Here is a 21,990-nt window from a genome sequence, read left to right as displayed (position 1 = left end):
TTCACGGCGGGTCCCTCCGTGTGGAGTTCTGAGGTGGACCGCCCTGATCATCAATTAGGGGATCCAAGTCCTCGGATCCAAATCACCAGCTCCTGATGGAATCCACCTGGTTCCTCCAAAGCTGGATTTTCATCTTTTCTCTGACCTGTGGCTGAAACCTCTCCTCTCTCTGCCCAGAAGCTGATGATACTTCATGCCAGCATAGCCTCCAAATCTGTCTTCCCTTTTGCAACGTTAAGGCTCAGAACATTAAGCCTCTTTATCTCCAGAACAGGTTTTCTGCCTCTGAACTTCAGCGTGGCCAAAACTGGAGATCAGATGCCTGCTTCCTCAAGCTAGATTTGTGACTTCCCTCTAAATCCCTCCCTTTCTCTGAACCTGTTTTCCACGAATCTTGCTAACCGACAACAGCCCCTCCAGTCCCTTGGCGGTCCCCACATGGTGCTCCTTGAATTTGGGAATTGAGATATAAAACGGTATGTTTAGGAAGAACAAATGTTTTGTCAGAGCCTGATCAGTTTGTGTTACTGAGTACCCGTGGTCTGCTGTCCCCTTACTGAAGTTTGCAGACCTAACACCTACGCAGTGGAGAACACTTTCCCATTCGGAGGCATATTCTGTGAAGGAAATCCGTATGGAAAGTTAAATAATTTATCCAAGTGCTGCCTGAAGAATGTGGACTCTGCTGTGAACAAGGGGTGTTACGGTGTGATTTTAATCCATCTGTGACAACTTGATGGCATCGTCAGAGAGACACGAAGATGTGTTCACACTGAGGGCATCTTCTCTGCTAGACAGGTGTCTATGTTAGCTATTCCTGGGTGTGTCCTCGCTGGAAGCTAGGGATAGCCTAGTTAGGTTACATAATTCATAAGCTACATGATGACTGGGGTATTTGTGTTTTGTTCACTGTCCTGACACCCACAACAGTGAATGAACAGTCCAATCCTGTTCTTGTGGTAGACGGTGTCTTTTTTAAGGGTAATTTCTTTGATTTGCACTTGTATCTGCTATGTATTGATTTGACAAGTATAGTATTCCTATAACGGCCTATCCCTGTTTTCTTAGGAGTCTGACAGATATGTAGCTTTTGGGTAAAGAATTCATAATGGAATAAAAAAGGAAATAAGGGTTTTACGTAAAGATAGCCTCTAAGAATCATTTGAGAACTCCATCTTAAAACAGGAGCATGGAGATGAAAATAGGTCTACACAGGCACCGCATGCCCAGTCGTGGCCCTCACCTGTCTGGGCACTGGCAGGTGAAACACTGAAATAATGAACACAACAGGCAGTAAAAAGTAGATTCTTATCAGGTAAAGAATAAAAAGAGTAGGGACACATTAGGTGGTTAAAAGGGCAACTCGCCAGAGAAAACACCGAATAGGGCCAAGTTCTAGCATGGTCTGTATGTTAAGAATGTTTTTAAAACTCATATGGAATAAACAAGCAAAGCTAAAGAAAACGGTTTTTTTAAAAAAAGGGGAGGTTGGGGAGAAGAGGGGACCACCACACCAGATATTTAAACACAGACCCCCAGTAATTAAAATAACTGTGGTACTGGTACCTGAGTCAACAGACCGATGCAGCGGAGAACCCAGATACAGACCTAAATGCATGTAGGGTGTTAGATACAATAAATGTAGCATCTCAGACTGGTGAGGACAAGAAGAACTGTCCAGTGATGACACTGGAACAACTGAGCAATCAGGCAGGAAGAAATTGGGTCGAATCCATAACTTACGCCCCATGCCAGGACACACTCCAAAGGAATCAAATTCCGATCTAAAAACGGCCATGAAAGTTCCAAAAGAAAAGGTAGGTGAATCACTGCTCTGAAAGTAAGAAGGTATTCCTAACTCTGACTCAAAGTCCAGAAACCACTGAGAAGCTGATAAATTAGACTGCATTAAAAAAAATTGCATGGCAAAGCTATCCTAAATAAGCCAAGTCACAAGACAGACACCAAATAGAAAAAAAAAAAAATACAAAGGGTTAATATCTGTAACAAAGCACTCGCAGAAACAGAAGATCAACGGTGTAGTACAAAAATGGGTAAAAGATATGAACTCAAAAGACACGTACAAACACCATGGATTTCCAACGTGTTAAAAGGAGTCAGTGTCACTGGTGATAGAAAAATCAAAACTGAAACACACTGATACACAATTTTGTATCTATCAGAACAGCAAACAGCAAACCCACATCCACATAGGTAAGGTGGCGGGTAAGCACGTAGATCCGTCAATTCGGTGAAACCGCCTCCGTGGAGGGAAACAGTCTATCTTTCAAAATTATAAATGGATATGGCCTGTGACCCAACAGTTCCATTTTGCGGAATTTATTCTACAAGTACATATTTACATATGTGTGGAATGACACATGCCCATTAGTAGGGCGTTGGTTCATTAAACGACTGTCCATTCACACTATGGAATATCGAGCAGTTAGTAAAAAAAAAAAAGTTTATTTAATGAGTGAAGTAACTAGTGAGATGGGAAGACTACCAAGAAAAATTAAGTGAGTAAAAGCAGATGGTACGTATAGGATGCTACTCCTGGGTAAAAATGAGAGGCAAAATGAAGACTTTACATTTGTATTTGCTTGTGTAAAGCCCAAGTAGAGTGTGGATGGAAAGCTAAGAAACCAAGGGCAGAGGCTGGGGTGAGGGGTGAAGGGTGGGGGAGGTCCGCAGTATGGGAGGTTGGCCAAGGACAGAAAGAAGACATTCCGCTGTATGGCCTTTCCTATTTTTTGGTTTTTCAACCATGCGAATGTATTACTTATCTGGAAAATTAAATAAAGAATATTTGAAAAGCCTTGTGACTCAAAACAAGTCAAAAAATCCTCAAAGTCCCCAATTTTTCGTTGAGTATTATAAGCCAACTTCTGTGATAACACAGATACACTACGTTCCGAGCAAGGGACATGGAGTCAGACTTATTGGTTTTAAACTTTAGTCCCACGACCTACAATTTGTGACTACGGACAAGTTAGTCATCCACTCTTCTCCGTTCTCTCCTAAAACGGATTAGTCACCGGACCTACCTACTGGTGCTGCCGCAGCGACCAGGAGCCCGAGGAAACCCTGCACGCTGGAGGCTGGTGGCTGCCATTCCGAGAAACCAGCTCTGACTGCTTCCGTCCTCTCTCACTTCTCCACTAACTATAATCAAATCCTCAGCTCATAACAGGAAACATTTCAAAGGCGGGGCGGGGATGGAGGGGGGGGGTGGGGAAGGGAACAAGAAAAGAAAGATCGCAGAAACATTTACTTTAATTCACATTTTCTACAGTCTGGTGGGTACCACAATGGATTATTAGAACGGTGTTCAAAATCAAAGCTGCACCTGTTCAGATCTGAAGCTAGAACGCACACCCACCTGCGGGCATGTCTGTGTCTGTGACGTTTCACCAAATCATTTCCGCGATCCCTCGGAAGCAGTCTGTGTGCTGTGGTGGACAGCCAGGGGTTCTGCGGGCACTTCAGGCTGCAAACGGCTGAGCGCCGGACTGTCGGCTGTCCCCCAACTTCCAGCTGAAGGTGATGCTGACGTAGATGGAAACAGCTGCCCTTTCTTACAGTGGCACCTAGGTCAAGTCCAAAAATATGGCAGTGTTTCGTATACACACAGAGCTGACAAGTATTGAGTAATTCACAACGTTATCGTGTCACCATGTTTGACTTAAATTTCAAAGCTGAAAACTTAGTATTCTGTCTGATCCTCTTGATAATCTAAGAATCAACACAGGAGAAGCATTCAAATTTTATCAGTTTTAATATATAATATTTCTAACTTACATAGATGCCACTTAAGGGGAAAAAAAATAAACCCATGCTGTTGAAGGAAGGAATTATTTTCCTTTTCTTCATTTTCATTACTTCATCAGCCAGTACAATCATTTCTGTCAGTTATAGTATCAAGTGCTGGACTTTTAAATCAGGTGACGAGAGAAGACACAATGCGGGAGGAGATACCAGCCACGTGTTTTCACGACACACTCAGTGCTCTAGTGTCCCTGCACAAGGGGGTCTGTGACTTAGAAAAACACATTATATCACAAAGATCGTACAGTATCACCAGGCGCACAAAACAGAGGTTCCTACACGTACATTTAGGAGATACACACATACGTGAAAATGTAGGCTGCCCCCCCCCCCAATCCAATTTGCGGTAAAATAAAGTTACATAAATTTCAGCTTAAGAATACTTCACTTGTTTATTTTCTTGGTAGTGAAAACATCCATTAAAACCCTGAAAAGAACTGAATCCTAACCTTTTAATTTCCTAGAACTCACTCTAATATACAATTTTTCCTAAGCTTCAAGCAAATCACATAAAGAAAAAAAGCAATAAATGGAAATGACCAAGGATTTTCTCCAGTCAACAGAATTTAAATAACAGTTTTATCTTTAACGGAGGGAACAGTAAAGTAACACTACCAAACGATTTTTTAAACTTACAGTAATAGACAAAGTGCAAAACTTTCACATTTTCTTAAACTCTGAATGAACACTAAGAATAATTCTTACTAATTTACCAACAAGATTACTTACTCACTTTTTACCTTAAGGTCCCCCTCTCCCACCGCACAATACTTACATTCCTAAGAATGAAAAGAAAAAGTAGAGAAGGCTCTCCAGTCAAGCCGGTCTGTTTTATTCGACTTAACAAACAAACAAGTCACCACCATCAACAACAAAAAACCCCTGGGTCTATAAAGGTTAGAAATTGGGTAAGAAAATAATTAACTAGTGAGACCTTACTCCCCTTCAGCCATATCCCTCCAAGGGATGACCGAGTATTTTTAAAAGAGGGGTGAGCCAACGAAGCACAATTTAAAACACTCCACTAAATCATCAATGAACACATTTCAGACTCTGGCAGGTGAGATGTGGGTTTAAGAGCACTTCATAAAAGACTGAAGGAGAAATGTCCCCGCATTACTTCTACACAGTGCCTCCTTCCAAATTAATCTATCTCTAACAGCTTTAAAAAGAGTATTTTAAATATTAAGGATATCTAAACCCCAGCTTTAGAAAATAAGCTGAGGACTTGAGAGTCACTTGTTGGTACAAGTCCCACAAGGTACCATTTATATACAAGGGACTGAAAGGAAAAGAGAGGCGGGGACGGGGAGCATCACGGAGGCTTGAACTCCTCTACCTGCTCGAATGACCTACTGAAGATATTCAGGTTGACAGGGGATTGCATAGATTGTATTCTAAAATAAAAATAAAAATAAAATTCCTTTAAAAATGCTTAATTTAAAAGAGTAAATTTTGTGTATATAATGTTTGAAGGTAGCGTTACAGATCCATATAATCCCATTCACATTTTATCAAGGCAAAACTTAAATATTTACGCAATTTTTTTGTTTTCTCAAAGTGAACAAAAATTCTGTAATTCGAGTACGGACAGAGAAATACAGAGTCAAAGGAAATGGGTATATAGGATAGGCTCTAGGTGAAGACCTGCCCATGACACACTTGGGGGGTCCGGCCGGGCAGCCAGTACAGGGGATGGTGCTTTTTCACCTCTACTGAAGCAGGGCCTTTAGACCAAAACAGCCACAACAACAGCAACTAAAAACCTTACATAAACACCAGGGAAACTGAAGTTGAAGCCCTGGGGATGGGGATTCTTACACTGAAAGTACCATTCATCACACCGACACCTCCATGTTACAGAGGGTGACACCCGGAATGAGGCAAAGCTAATCCAAACACGTTTCAAAGATCACTGATAAATTTTTATCACGGACATCAGCTCTAAGCAACATTTGTTCTCTAGCTCTCTTTTTCCAGAACAGACTGCTAACAGTGTTATCAGGATGGTCATATAAGTTGGACAACTGGAAATCAAGGATAATAGAGTAAGAACAAAACCAGTTCTAAACAGAATAGCAGAATATTCAACAAGTGGAAACATGAAATTAAACACAGAATTAGTATAATTTACATGTTTTAAAAGCATATACTTCATTTATAAATATCTCTAATTGACAATCTATTAAGAATCATAAATATTCAAGTGAACATTTGAATTTTCTCTCTAAGAGTTCAGAATTCTTTCTTCAAGTCTTTGAAGATTAGTCTCCTTCTGCTGAATGTCCAAGACTAACAGGCTTCACACAGTCACATTATGTCTCTAATTAGACATATAAAAGCCTTTATTACCTACTGTGTTGTAATAAGACTTTAAAATTCTGTAACTCTCTTATACTTGTAGAAAGCCTAGAAAAGAAGAAAAAAAACATATTAGGACAGTTAATATGTGCACATATTTCAAATTATTGATACTGTGATATGAGCTATAATTTGAAAGCAAAATCCAAAATAAAAGGTAAGTAACACTGAACAATGGAAGTTCCATTTTTAAATGAGCACGCTGTAATTAACGATTAAAGACTGACAAAACACACAGGCATGGTTCCTCAGTCTTGGCTCAGAAGGGGAAAAGGGAGCTATGTCACTTATTAACAACAGATTCTAGACTAATGACAGGAACCGTGATATGAATAACTCATTACAATAAAGAATCTCAAATCATTTACAGTTGGTCATATAAATTCATGGTGCACCTTCCTCTCCAAATATTCAGTCCTTCCCTGTCGCTCCCCAAACACACTATAGGTGACCCTTGAGCACAGGTTTGAACTGCCAGGGGCCACTTACACAAAATTTTTTTCAATAAATACAGTACTGTAAATGTATTTTCTCTTATGATTTGCTTAATAACCTTTCTTCTCTCCAGCTTACTTTATTCTAAGACTACAGTACATAATACATATAATGTATGAAATAGGTGTTAATAGACTGCTTATGCTATTTGTAAGGTTTTACTGATCAACAGTAGACTATTAATAGTTACAATTTTGGGGAATCCAAAGTTATACGTGGATTTTTTACCACATGGGGGGACTATAAACCCCACAAGGTAAAGATGGTTTATTTATCTCATGGTGAATACCTGTGCCCTATGCCCATCAATATTGAAGGTGTTCAATAAGTAATTACTGAATCAGTTAATGAATGCATGCATGCTTCTGGGTCCAGGCCCAAAAATTCTGGAATGGGAATCACAAAAAATAATTCTATAAGCCCAGTTACCCTTACAATTTAGGGTTGACAGAATAAAGTCTAATGTTTTTCTTTCTAGAACATAAGATGATGTAGTATGCAGTATTAAATGTCTTTCTTTCCTCTAAGTACTTAATATGTTTTCTTATATCCAATGCTTAGGATATGCCAGGCAATGTCCTGAGCACATCACACACATACTCTCAGTCATCATGAAAAAATTCTACAAGGTAGATAAAATTAACCCTGATGTCCTATTTGAGGAAAACTGAGGCTCAAATAAATCAGTAATTTTTCAGGGTCACCCAACTAATAGATGGGTTCCAACCTGTCCATCATATCCCATGACCACACAGCCTCTCATAAAGTCCATGCTCTCTAGAGTCTCAACAATGTTTTCTTTATACTCTTCTAAGATGCTTGCAAGATGTGGATTAATAGAAAATGAATTCTTACTCTAATCCTCAGAATATTAAAGGATTGAAACAGTTTTTGATTATCAGAAAAAAGCAGTATAATTATTAAACAAAATAAATGTGTAAAATCATGTGTGTTAAAGTACCTACTTCTAAAAAAAACCTGTCAAAATACATATGAAGGTACAGCAAAGAAACCAAGGCCCAAAACTAAAGAAAAGAGAGCTGAGTAAATAGCAGGAAGGGTGTTCAGAATGAAAAAGCATGCTCGAAGTCTGATTTAGACACAGACGGCAGAGGATCAGAGAGCTCCAAGGTTACACACAAATTAACCACAGGGATTCCTTTCACCCAGAGACCACACACTGGCCAGCACAGCCAGGGGCCATCACAGCACAGTCTCTGTGGAGAGGAGTCCCAGACCTCACATCGTATTACCCAAGAGACGTGTGACACCTTCGTACACAGGAGGGCACGGGCGCACCTGTGTCTACCTGCTGCTTCTCTCTTTCAGAGGCGCGTTACAGGATATCACAACACCCAACGGGTATATTAATGACATATGCAAACCATTTGATACAAATGTAGAAACTAGCAGAAAATGGCTGTGCGTGTAGGAAAGATACTTACAGAGTATTCAAGATACAGAAACCACATTTTCCCTGGAAAATGGCTGAAATGGCTTCAGTTCAGTGGCTAGAACTGAAGACAGTGCGCATTGTATGTCCCTGCTCACCAGCATCACGTGACAGAGCAATGTGGTGCTGGGTGCCCTGAGCTAAAACTGTATTAAATAGGCTGTTGGACAGAGAAAACTACGAATTCACTTATGTAAAGCTAATGCACAACCTCCCCGACGTGTAACACAATAATTTTTGTGTGTTAGTATGTGTTAGTGTAGCCAGTCATTTACTATTTAAATGGACTGAGGGGCGCCTGGGTGGCTCAGTCGGTTAAGTGTCCGACTTCAGCTTAGGTCGTGATCCTACTGTTTGTGGGTTTGAGCCCCGCATTGGGCTCTGTGCTGCCAGTGTGGAGCCTAGAGCCTGCTTTGGATCCTCTGTCCTTCCCTCTCTTTGACCCCACTCCCACTCTTGCATGCTCTCTCTCAAAAACAAACATAAAACAAACAAACACAAAAAACAAAAACACCCAAACATTTAAAAAACAAATGGACTGATAATCAGGTAAAAGATACAATGAACAAATCCCATAACAATTAGTAACAAAAACTGTTGCATTAAGGAAAAAGTAAATGTATAGGATTCATATGAATTAAAAAAATAAAGCTCAACTAAGATTAAGAGGAGAGTGGGGCTAAGTTAATTGCAGTGTGTCCTTATAACAAATATTGGAATATTGGCACATATTTAAGAGAGAGAGACAAGCCAAGAAACAGACTCTTAACTATAAGAGAACAAACTGATGGTCACTAGAGGGGAGGGGGATAGAGGGATGGGTTAAGCAGGGATGGGAATTAAGGAATGCACTTGTCGTGATGAGCACGTGATGTATGGAAGTGTGGAGTCACTGTATTGTACAGCTGAAATTAATATAACACTGTATGTTAACTATACTGGAACTGAAAAACCTCATAAAAAATAAAATAATGCTTATGTATTTGGAAGTTACTAAGAAAGTAAACTTTAAAGCTTGTCACAAGAACAAGATTTCTGTAACTGTCGTGATGGATGTTAACTAGTCTTACTGTAGTAAAAATCCCACAATACATACAAACAGCAAATCATTATGTTGTGCACCTAAAACTAATATAATATTTTCTTCTCAAAAAGAAAAAGAATAATCCTTATTAAAAAATGTAATCGTATCAGGAAATGATTGTAATACAATGCCAAATAGAACAGGAAAATACATAAAAAGTATGCTTTCAGCACTATGAACAGCCAAGTTATAGAAAGAGCCCAAAATGTCCATCAACTGGCAAATGGATAAAGAAGATGTGGTTTATATACACAATGGAATACTACTCAGTGATGAAAAAGAATGAAAGCTTCCCATCTGTAACAAAGTGGATGGCACTGGAGGGTATCATTGCTGAGTGAAATAAATCAGTCAGAGAAAGACAAATAACACATATTCTCACTCATATATGGGATTTGAGAAACTTAATAGGACCATGGGGAAAGGGAAGGAAAAAAAAAGATAGTTACACACTGAGAGGGAGCCAAACCCTAAAAGACTCTTCAATACAGAGAAAAAATTGAGGGTTGACGGGGGGCAGGGTAGAAGAGAAAATGGGGGATGGGCCTTGAGGAGGGCACTTGTTGGGATGAGCACTGGGGTGTTGTATGTAAGTGATGAATCATGGGAATCTACTCCCAAAGCCAAGAGCACACTGTATACTCTGTATGTTAGCTAACCTGACAATAAATTATACGTATAAACAAAAGTATGTTTTCAATTCTGTTAACACATACACACATATATGCGTGCACACACAAATATTTTACTTAGAAGTAGGGGGAAAATACACATGAAAAATACAACAAATGTTGAAATAGTCCTGGGTAGTGGGAATATGAATGAGTTTTAAATTTATTTTTAAAATTATACTCTCATATGTTTTTCTAATTTTTTTATAATGACCATGAATTACTTTTATAATTGGGAGTGGGGGGGGAGAGGATTATTTTAAGAGCTTTAAAAAGCACATGAATAAACTAGTGTTTGTGTTTCGCTGGGGAATAAAAAGGAGATTAAATTAGGCTGTATCCTTGTGTGACCATCCCAGCCTGAGTGTCACTGCCCTTAGCAGAACAGTTTCCCCACATCTGGTGAGAAACAAAGACAATTTTTTAAATACTCGAAAACAAGAGCACTGAACCTCCACTGGTTTGTAAATCCCCATCACCAGCACCCCTACCATGGAATTCAGGTAGCATCCTGTAGTTTTAGAAGCACGGTCATGTCTAATCTCAGGTCATCATCACGTTAGCTCTGGGAGAAGACTTTCTATCATCCATCTGTCACAGAGAGGGGCACGAGCTGGAAGAGCGAAGTCATTTGCCTGAGCTCACACGACCAGTACACGGCAGGCCTGGGATTCTAGAACTCCAAACCGCGGACTCAGAGTCCGGTTGTCTTTAAAGAACAGTAAGAGAGGGGCGCCTGGGTGGCGCAGTCGGTTAAGCGTCCGACTTCAGCCAGGTCACGATCTCGCGGTCCGGGAGTTCGAGCCCCGCGTCGGGCTCTGGGCTGATGGCTCAGAGCCTGGAGCCTGTTTCCGATTCTGTGTCTCCCTCTCTCTCTGCCCCTCCCCCGTTCATGCTCTGTCTCTCTCTGTCCCAAAAATAAATAAACGTTGAAAAAAAAAAATAAGTAAAGAACAGTAAGAGAGAAAACCAGGCTCTGGATACAGAACTAGAGCCAGAAGGGTTGCATTTATGAATATTCTCTAGGAGACTCAGAGAAATCTGAGGACGTGAACATCTGTTTTTTTCCTCAATTTAATTTGGATTTAAAATGCTTAAATTGTTTAAAATCTTTTTCATTTAAGGGGTGCCTGAGTGGCTCATTTGGTTAAGCGTCCGACTTTGGCTCAGGTCATGATCTCACAGTTTGTGGGTTTGAGCCCCGCGTCAGGCTCTGTGCTGACAGCTCAGAGCCTGGAGCTCGCTTCAGATTCTGTGTCTCCCTCTCTCTCTGCCCCGCCCCAGCTCATGCTCTGTCTCTCTCAAAAATAAATGTTAAAAAAAAATTCAAAAATCTTTTTCATTTAAATTTCATTTAAATACTTTAATTCAGTTTCTCCTGTTCCATCTTACTCATAGGCCTCATAAGTGAGTGAACTAAATTTTCCATCAGGCACTAATCACTGATGTCCTATGTCCTCTGTCATATGCCTGAAATCCCAACCTACAGAGTCATCTTTAAATACACAGGAGCAACAGGTGATATCTAAGATGGGGAAGAGCCAATTTAACTTAATGGCCCCGTTTTAATTCAAAAATGCACATTAAGAAAACCTAAGAAATGATTTCTGCATCATGTGGTTCCCTATTTTTTAAAACAATTCTTCCTTGACTTGACTTTGGGATTCTTTTCCTTCTGCTCTGTATTCTCAGTTCACTGGTACTGCAGGCCTCTCTGGGGGAAAACTCAAATTCTGTTTGAAACCATCCGTGTGCAAACCAAAAGCGAACTCTGTGTCTGTGCTGGGAGAATGGGGTAAGAATGAACGAAGGGAAAATGCCGCCTCGGCTTAGGAAAGAAAAAGCAGTGAGAAGGTGTCGTCTGTTTCTTTTATCACCATCTCAACCCAGCTTTCCTTTCCTTACTCCTGCTGCTGTGTGCCAACAGGCTACAGCCAGCTGAAGGGAGCATTCAGGAGAGTATCTGCCCCATGACACTGAGAAGGCGATCGGACTTTATTCATTTTTCCTGGGACCTGCGCAGACCCTGGACGGTGTGGACAGGTAGGATGCCATAGAATTCTTTCTCTTTGTCAACCAAACAAAGCAAATGACGTTAGCAGAGAAGATGATCTTTGTGGTCCTGCTGAAGCCAGCAAAACCCAAGAAGCCTTCACTGTGAAAACCGTTCTTACCTCCCGAAAGCATTTAAAAGAGCAACTATTTCCTGTCGGGTGAGTTGGAAGCCTTTAGATGGGCTGTTCTCTGGGAGCTTTTGGATTTCTTTTTCAGAGAATAGGATCTTCAGGGCAGTTCCTAAACCCTGAGTCTAAAGAAAATAGTGATACATGTTAACAATTAAATTCCTGTAGTAATAATTACTATAAAGGTTAAAAGGAATACGCAGTCACTGTGATGAGAGTCAAGAAATTCATATGAACTGAACTTTTCACCAAAATGTTAAACTGCAAATTACAGTTTCTACTTCCTCACACATTATGTAGATGATAAATGTATCTAAACTATTAAGGAACCTGAATAACTTAACACTTGTTGGACATAAATTACTAAAATGCTTTAACCTAGAAAATATCCCATTAGAATAACAGTGTTCAATATGTAACCCTGAAAGCAATCTTTATGGCCCCTAGCAATTCAAAACGTAGAAGCTATTAGTGAAAACCACACTTCAAAATTTATCAATTAGAACTAGAGAAAAAATTTTGTCTCTGATCTTTCCAGGACTTCTTGTCATACTTGTAAATAAATAAGATAAAGTATCAATCCTTTCACACTGAATAGACACAGAAATGGGCCTGCTTGGCAGAACTCCTCTTTTATGTGGGTTCAAGCCCCCCATCAGGCTCTGTGCTGACAGCTCAGAGCCTGGAGCCTGCTTCGGATTCCGTGTGTGTCTCTCCCTCTCTGCCCCAACCCCGCTCACACTCTGTCTCTCTCTCAAAAATAAACATTAAAAAAAGAAGAAGAAGAAAAAATGAATCTGAGATTGTACCAATAGAAACAAATACAATAAAACCAAAATCATTAACACAAACAGGAGAGACATTCTTACACATATAACACAGATTTAATATATTCATCTTTTTCATCGAAGAAGCAGGAAATCCACACTTTAGATCCTCTAATTTCAGTGAATAATGAGGGCACTGTACTAAAAACCTGCAACTTCCCGGGAGGAAAATTTAAGGTTAGAAATAGTTTTAAAACAGAAGATAAAATACAAACCTGCAATTTCCCCCATAATCTGCATTTGTCACATCCAACGCAGTCCATTATTCGGGAGATGTTCTTGAAGTGTAAGCGGAACTCCTCCTAACGTGCAGGACATATTTTTTATGCTCATTAGAGGTTTAAAATTAAACTGCATTGGTCTGAATTCTAAGAAATAAAGTTCTGAAGCTTATTAATGAAGGAGTTTCTCAACAGCGAAGAAGAAAAATATTTGCATTTGTATGACATAACATGGTACATAAAACGGACCATAGAAATTTATACAAGTCATTCTATGTATTAACACAAATGTTTTATTGAGGTGCTACTCTCTACAAAGTAACACTATGGGAGAAACGAACGTAAATGATAGGTGGGTTTTACTCTGAAGGAACTTCACTGCTGCCTCCATTTGATATCTGCATAGAACAAGGGGTAAATACCTCTCTATCAAGTTTGGCTTATTTTTCACATATTGCTTGTGTGAGGCCACATCGGAAAGCCGGCCTTAGACCAATGATCAATTTTCATCCTTCCCCTTAGAACCACACACTGTAATGGGTGCTCCATCAGCCCCGGTGATCACAGGGCTGTGCGATCCCCACATTTGCTAGACAGCCTCTGCAGGGACGGCTGCCTACTGGACCTTGTATTGTGCTGTAATTGTTTCCTACACAGGAGAGACTCTAAATCCTGGTTTCTAGGACTCTAAGACCAGTCTCCTCTGAGGCTAACACTAGTTAAGAGAGTTTCCTCATCTTTTGCATTTGGCAAACACAGAAAATAAATTTCATTTCATTGTACCCAGGTAAACATTTTATTGTATGAAGCTAGAGGCAAGCGGCCTGAAAACTCTGGCCACCAGAAGCCCTGTCTGGCTGCCCAAAGGGTTCCCAAGAAGCAGTATCCCAGCCACAAGACAACAGAAAGAACACAAGTCCTCTACTCTCCATTCTCATATAGTTTGTGTTTTCAGAAGCAGATGGAAAAGTGAACTGAAGTCCCCCTTTATACCCTTTGAAAAACAGCAAACACAATTTCCAGCAATTTCTAGTTGAAAGCTAGTTCCTTTCTCACTCCCACCTTCCTCCTCCACAGAAAGATCCAGTTATCCAAAAGTATAACATTTGTATAAATACTTAGAAAATAGACATCAATACAAAAACATATTAATGTTACATTACATACCACAACAGCAACATGCCCCTCAAATAATCATCAAACAAAACAATCTTCCAAAACTAAAATAGAGTTGTATTTAGTATACAGGGGACTGTTACTTCACTTCCGAAGCCCCTAGAAACCCCTTCCAGAGTGAAGCATCACTCTGTGCTAATTTAGTAGTTCTTGTAGTATATCCACAACTAAGACATCTCCGAGGCAAATGTGTTTCAGAATTCAGAATTTTCCAAATTTCAGAAATACAGTACATATAGGATTTATTACGAAACATGCCACCGGAGTGTGTGGCAAAACCTAGTCATCAAATACATTAATGTTTCTGTTGCAAAATGTAAGAATATTCATACAGCGGAAATTTTACAAAACACTATGAATACTCGTGTATCAGTTCTGGTCAGGTTTTGCTAACAAATTAATTTGCACCCAACAGAAGAAAAACATTACCATGTTGGAGCTTTCTGGATTTCAGAACTGCTTATAAAGGATTGTGGAGCTGTACTAGAAGACTATTTGCCAGTCCATTTCAACTATTTTTGTGAACATTTTAAGGGTACAGTATATTCCCTAACATACTGTAAGCAAATGAAAATACAGAGCTGCTAACATGAAGTTTGATAAGGTTCCTTAAATATAGTCTCCTTCTGATATCCTAGGTTAGCAGGTAATTTTTTTGCCTTTTAGATCAGTCCATAAAGACAAAGACATAATAGTTCCAGAAACTGGAACATTCCAGAAGATATCCCATTAAATAAACTTTAGAAAAAATACGGTATTTATTGCCTTCAAAATGGCTAACAGTTCACGATTTTAGAATCAAAACAGGACACGCTGTGATTTTAAAGTAAGAAAACTTGCTCTCAAGATAAAGACCTTTAAAAAGACATTTACATTTACAAAGGTTCCATATTCATTGGTCAGAGTAACAAGTGAGGATTCACTGAGAGTTGGCCAGACCAGAAAGGAGAAAAGGGGAATTGAAAAGTACAGAGAAGAGGTTTTCTGTGTCATTTGTAGTAAAGTCCAATCAGACCAACTTCAACAAGATAGAGAACTGGAAAGAGTTCGGATGGACAGGATTAAAACACAGCCAGTAAACTGCTCCCCACCCTAGCCCCCAAGCTCAAACTTTTTACCTTTAATGACTTGGCCCCCTTTTTGTCACCTGCAAACATGGACTTCTCATCAAAGTGCATGGGAAAGGACCTGATGAAATGACAAGACTGTAAGTTACAGACGAAAAATTCAAGTCCTATGCAGTAGAGCTCTGGCAGATTTCTGTCCCTTGAACAAATGCTTACACGTCATAATTTACACGTGTGTGAAGTTCAATAGCACAGGAAGGTGGCAAACAGCTCATATGTAAACTACTCAATAAAAGAGTAAAACAACATAAACATGGCTTTGTAATTTAGAAGACTAATGTTTTAAAGAAATTACATGAGGGGCGCCTGGGTGGCGCAGTCGGTTAAGCGTCCGACTTCAGCCAGGTCACGATCTCGCGGTCTGTGAGTTCGAGCCCCGCGTCAGGCTCTGGGCTGATGGCTCAGAGCCTGGAGCCTGTTTCGGATTCTGTGTCTCCCTCTCTCTCTGCCCCTCCCCCGTTCATGCTCTGTCTCTCTCTGTCCCAAAAATAAATAAACGTTGAAAAAAAAAATTAAAAAAAAAAAAATTACATGATAAAAAATAATTCAAAAAATGAGTTTAAAAGCAATTTATGTGGAAAATGTGCCACACTCTTAAAAAAAGGTTTTAAAATTTAATGCATAATTTAAACACTTGCTAATCCAACTTTCCTTCATGCTCATTTTAACAAGCAGTAAACTCAAATTTTACAAACTCAGCATTTTTAAAAGGGGTTCTATTCTAGAAGGTCAAGCTAACAACAGTCCCTCAGGTATTTACCTTCATGCTAACCCCCTGATAGCAGCATCTGAATTTAAACAGCAATGGGAAGAATACAAAACTGGCAGAATACATTAAAACAGCATTAAACTTTGACACCACATAAAATGTAAAGTTATGTTTGAAAATACAGGCCATTCACAAGTGTGGACAGGCTGTTCTACTTGCTCTGCTGTCCGTCTGAGCATTTTCCTTCTCACGTGTGACACTCCCTCTTCCTAACTGGCTTTCAGGAATCAGTTTCTGTTGTATTTCAACCACTGCCTCATTCAGAGTGCAGAATTTCAGATTGCTGATAGTCAATTCTTACCTTGTATCTTTTTTTTTTCAATATATGAAGTTTATTGTCAAATTGGTTTCCATACAACACCCAGTGCTCATCCCAACAGGTGCCCTCCTCAATACCCATCACCCACCCTCCCCTCCCTCCCACCCCCCATCAACCCTCAGTTTGTTCTCAGTTTTTAAGAGTCTCTTATGCTTTGGCTCTCTTCCACTCTAACCTTTTTTTTTTTTTCCTTCCCCTCCCCCATGGGTTTCTGTTAAGTTTCTCAGGATCCACATAAGAGTGAAACCATATTCTTACCTTGTATCTTGAAAGATATTCAGTAGAAGGGTTTTTGTGTCAGCATCTTCTTCTACGTTTCCAGTGTAAAGATCAACAATTGAGCGCTCAAAATACGGGGCGACCTTTGATAAAGCTCGAAGCTCAATTAAGTATAAAAAGTACAGATTCTTAAGCCTTCTTGGACCTTCTCCCTTAGTTTCCACAGGGTCAAAGCGGCGTTTAAATTCTTTCATATTGGGTCCCCAGCTAGGTTTACCCCACGTTTCTACAGAGGAAGAGAAATACATAGCATACCTTTAATAAGTAGGCTTTTTTCCCCTCTCTAGAGTATATCCACCCCCAACAATTTTTACATTCATAGAAGATTTCTACATAAAAATGGGATTACCTTCCAAAAGATAATTTGCACACAGATGTAAATTGATACTAGCATGAAGTCCCGATATAAGCTTATAGAAGACTCTCTTCTCCAGACACAAACCTATTCAGAAAAAAATTGAAAAAGAAATCACATCCATTTAGATAATGGAAATACTGAATCAAGGAGATTCAGTACACAGGCTTATTTTTAAAGTTAAGGTTCAAGGAAATTAAAAATAATCAAGGAATAACAAAATGATTAGATCAAGATTCTCTTACTAGAAGATTCTGACTTCTGAATGGAGTTATGCACATGCTAACCTAATGCAGAGTAAGACAGAAAATGCTGGGCCCTGGAGGTCCAAGCAGCATGGGTGTACTTGACAAGTTCCCACGTTACTCAGAAAGCAGTGGCACAGACTTTTCACGGGTCAGGGCTAAACTGTGAGCCAATATAACTAGAAAGCCACTGCTTTGGCTTAACAACAGCTGTTTTTCCCTTTCCCTTTCCTATGGCTATCGATTCTCCGACCCTACTTGATTGTGGAGGAAGACGAGACCGCATTCCATTTCTCTTCTTCCTCCGGATTCTTTAGTGTGTCTTACTAATCCTCCACCCTACAATCCTCTAGTTCCACTGGACTATATGGTCCACTTGGTAAGGAGGCAAAACCTGGGAAACAGTAATCCAGGAATTTCAACCAAGGAAAAAAAGTAGGTTGACTGTTTCCTCTGAGTAGAATCAGATCAGACAGAATACAGGAATATGATGGAAAGTGATTTTATGTAGCCTTAAGCCACACAGGCTTTTGCTCAAACAGAGGTCAAGATAATTCCACTACCCTATCCTACCCCTACCTCCATTTTTACTCTTACTACAAAAGTACTATGCATTGTGGATGTACTTAACGCCACTAAACTTAAAATAATTAAGATGGCAAAGTTTATGTTATGCATATTTAAATGGTAAATTTTGTTATGTATATTTAACCACAAAAAAAGAAAAAAAATCTAGAAAATATTCTTCATAGACAATTTTTGGAATAGATAAAAATGCAAAAACCTAGATTTTAAGAATCCACTGAATGCAGAGCATTTGGCTTTTTCCTTCTCTTACCATCCAACAGATTTTTTGTTTTTGTCATTTTTGCTTTTTGTTTTTTTGTTGTTTTTTTTTTTTTTTTTGTAAACTCTCCCCGTGGAGGAAAAATGAACTTCAACAGTGGGAAGGAACTAAGAAAAAACCTCACTTGTAAGCTGTGGGATTTTTTAAATGTAAGAGTACGTACGCGGCTGGCTTTGCATTTTCCCCAAGATGTTTTAGATCTTCAATTTACCCGATGTTCTACCCTATATGGCTGTGAAGCAAGTAGCTTTTAACAGGAAAATATAATTCTTTTGAGATCTCATTCCCTAATTTAGAATTCCTGCTAGAATATTCCCATTGTCATGGATGGAGACCAAAAAGTAAAAATTAAGTTCTTTTTTGCAGCTTCTTCCTAAAAGTATATGGCCCAGTTTGAATGCTCATGGTAGCAAGGCATATAAACATCATGAACAAGTTTAATGAACTACTAAGGACTAACTTTTCCTCTAGTAAAACTTTTCATTAAATCTGTTACCAAGTAGCAAAATGATCAGATGTATAGTTCACTTTCTTTTCCTCCTGACGCACCTCTGTAAGCAGTGTTTACAGCCAGTAAAGTGTCTAAAGACCAGAGAAGGGAAAACAGGCAAAGCACGGCTTGTGAAAATTCATATGCCTAAAAATAAGAACACAGACTGGGAGACAATTCTAATTTGCAAAGCCCTCAAAACCCTTTACTTGGAATGGGGACAGGTGAGGAGTGAGAAGGAGTAGAAATGTCTTTCCATAAACTGTGAAAATAAGGTAACTTTAAGCAAAATGGTTAATAGAAGATGTGCCAACTGAGTGTACCAATAAAACACACAGCACACCTTGTGGGAAATTGCTGGACAGCTCTTTCCTGCCTGCAGTCTGCTGGCAGGCATGACGAAGCCATCACAGTCATGTTAAGTAACATCTACAGAAGCTGATTTACAAAGGCAAAATTTACCGATTTCTATTTCTAAAAATACAGAGCAAATTCAACTATCCAATTTAGACAATGGTTCTCTTTCTTTTGGATTTAATTTCACCCAGATTCATTTTCAACAAGTGAATTACAGGACACGGATATGTAATTTTTTCTCTCACAAAAAGGCTAGATTTACTGTAACAGTATTATTTGATATTTGCACATTGTTTAGTGATTTTCAAAGGCATTTTTACAGGCATCATCTACACGTACAGTGTAGGTGAACTGGATGGCCATTGTTAATCTCATGTCCAGATGAGGGAACTAGATCTCAGAAAAGTTCAATCAGTTGCCTATATATAGGAGTGTTCTCTGAAACCATGTATCAGTATTCAGGGACTCCCATCAGTAGGACACTAGAAAAGTGGTTATTAAAGAATACCCTAGAAAATTCAATATTGCCCGTAAATCTCATTCTCATCCTCCATTATCAATATTCAGAGTCCCTTACCACCTCTCTCAACCTAAATACTACTCTTCACAATTTGTATCTTTAGAATACAGCTAATGAAATAAAATTAAGAATTTTCTTCCACATAGGCCATTTATCAATATAATTCCTAGTGGTACTGGCACATCAATAATGTTCACCTTAATAATGGCCAACACAGGTACATACTACATTAAAAAAGAGAAATCAGGGGGCTCCTGAGTGGCTCGGCTGGTTGCGTGTCTGACTTTGGCTCAAGTCATGATCTCGTGGTTTCTGAGTTCAAGCCCCACATCGGGCTTGCTGCTGTCAGCGCAGAGCCCGCTTCTGATCTTCTGTCTCCCTCTCTCTCTGCCCCTCCCCTGCTTGCGCTATCAAAAAAAATAAACATTTAAAAATAAAAATAAAAAAGATAAATCATTTTCACAAGGTAACATCACCAATTAGCAAACATAAAATACTTAGTTTAACTCTGGAGAGTTCCTATACAGTTATGATTTCCTGTATCATTCAACTTGGTTATCTTTCACTGACACATTTTAACTTCTGCTTTCATAAATTAATGACAATTTGGTAAATTTTTAAAAAGCATATACCCAGTTTTTTTTTTTTAATGTTTATTTATTTTTGAGACAGAGAGAGACAGAGCATAAACGGGGGAGGGTCAGAGAGAGAAGGAGACACAGAATCTGAAATAGGCTCCAGGCTCTGAGCTGTCACCACAGAGCCTGGCGCGGGGCTCAAACTCACGAGCCCTGAGATCATGACCTGAGCCTAAGCCAGACACTTAACCGACTGAGCCACCCAGGCGCCCCTCATATATCCAGTTTTTAACTGAAGTTGTTAAAATCCTAGAATGCTTCAGTTTTCCATTACTAGTATTTATATTTTCAACACCAAAAAATGTAAGAGTGCAAAGTATCTACTGGGAGCTATATTGCTTTATCCTTTAATTAAACAAGTTTAGACTATCTTAACATGTGTAAACATTGTTTAATCTTCTGAAATCAAACGTACCTTCCCTCATTTTCATATATATAACAAGTACTTCCTTCCAACAAGAAGGTCTCTACCTAGAAAGCAAATCTGCAAAATGGTTACTAGGAAAGCAGTCTGGATGAGTGGTACAAACAGAATGAAAATAACACTGAGGAGCCAGTTATGAAAACCCGAGGACAGTATATGCCGTGTGTATCTCCCTAATGCTGATTATTTTTGGCTGACCAATAACCTCAAATTTTTCAAATAATTATATCCTAAAATACAACAACCTACAATATGTTATTTTCTTTCAACACTGTAAAAATTAGTTGTCTAGGTAATGAATCCTGAACTTACAAAAATATATTCAATCAATCCATAATTTTTATAGGTGACTAATAAATTTAAAATGCAGATGTGTAAGTTTACCTTCTAGCCACGTGTAGAACGATTCTCCTTAAAAAAAAAAAAAAGATACACACAGAATTGGGTTAAAATATTTTAAACAGTCATCTACAAATAAGAATAAATTAAGCACATAAAGTATTTCCTACGACAGATTAAGGAACACCTCTAGAAATGGCCACTGCTTCATGTGAAGTAGAAAAATAGGCATATGGTTCTAGAAAATAAAGCCCCAAAGTACTTTAAGTAACTTTGGGAAAATTTTCTTATAAATGATACTTGACTAAGCAAAATTTTTTAAAAAATTTGTCAGTCAAAATATTATGCAATATTATTCATTAGAAGGCTTAAACATCCCTAAGTATGGTGCTGAAAGAGTTTAACAATCTTAAATTTGCTTTTCATAACAGCCATATAATGCCTTAAAATTTCTAGGAAAAAACAGTGAATTATAATCCAAAAATCAAATTAGTAATTATTCCATTTTTTCCTGAGCAGTAAAGCTAGATACATTTCCTCAATTATCTAGAACTCCTAAACTGCAAGAGGTAATTTTAAAATCCCTTAATTTTTAAAAAATTTTTCAGGAACATCAATGCCTAAAGTATGGAAGGACCTGACTTACCCATGTACTAATGCTAAAAGAGCGATTTCTAGACCAATGCTGTTCTGACTAGAAAAAAAAAAAAAATGACAGCCAATAAACATCAATCTAGTTCATCAAAATAGACTTTGTGAGTTACCTATCTTTATTCTACCTGAGAAAAGCAAAGCAGAAGAAAAACTCAACACATAGATGAGCCGAGCAAGGAGCCTAGGCGATAAATTAGATAGTGGGGAGTAACTTTGTCTCCTGAGAGTCTTCATACTTTGCAAAACTACACAAACATCTTCCCACAGATGAACTTATTCCACATACTCTGCCTAAGGACCATTCATCATAATCTCACTTGTTTACTCA

General features: G+C 38.8%; 1 protein-coding gene across 3 annotated transcripts in view; it reads right to left on the bottom strand.

The window, feature by feature from the left end:
- The window catches only part of ERO1B (endoplasmic reticulum oxidoreductase 1 beta), a 68,706-nt gene that overhangs the window by 5,168 nt on the left and 41,548 nt on the right, over nt 1-21,990 (bottom strand). Inside the window, exons 10-17 of one of the 3 annotated variants that reach the window (XM_047824627.1) lie at nt 21,054-21,080; nt 17,143-17,235; nt 16,773-17,019; nt 15,418-15,487; nt 13,118-13,204; nt 12,067-12,200; nt 6,181-6,237; nt 3,383-3,590 (exon numbers count right to left, since the gene is read on the bottom strand). In XM_047824627.1, coding sequence (XP_047680583.1) covers nt 3,419-3,590; nt 6,181-6,237; nt 12,067-12,200; nt 13,118-13,204; nt 15,418-15,487; nt 16,773-17,019; nt 17,143-17,235; nt 21,054-21,080 — 887 coding nt within the window. In that variant the 3' untranslated portion in view covers nt 3,383-3,418. Of the gene's footprint in view, nt 1-3,245; nt 3,591-3,759; nt 6,238-10,383; nt 10,506-12,066; nt 12,201-13,117; nt 13,205-15,417; nt 15,488-16,772; nt 17,020-17,142; nt 17,236-21,053; nt 21,081-21,990 lie in introns of those variants that run through there. The other 2 variants (XM_047824626.1, XR_007145234.1) reach the window with 2 other exon arrangements.

Source organism: Prionailurus viverrinus, chromosome D2, assembly GCF_022837055.1.
Source record: "Prionailurus viverrinus isolate Anna chromosome D2, UM_Priviv_1.0, whole genome shotgun sequence".
NCBI classification, from domain to species: Eukaryota; Metazoa; Chordata; class Mammalia; order Carnivora; family Felidae; genus Prionailurus; species Prionailurus viverrinus.
This window is presented reverse-complemented; position numbering and strand designations above follow the sequence as displayed.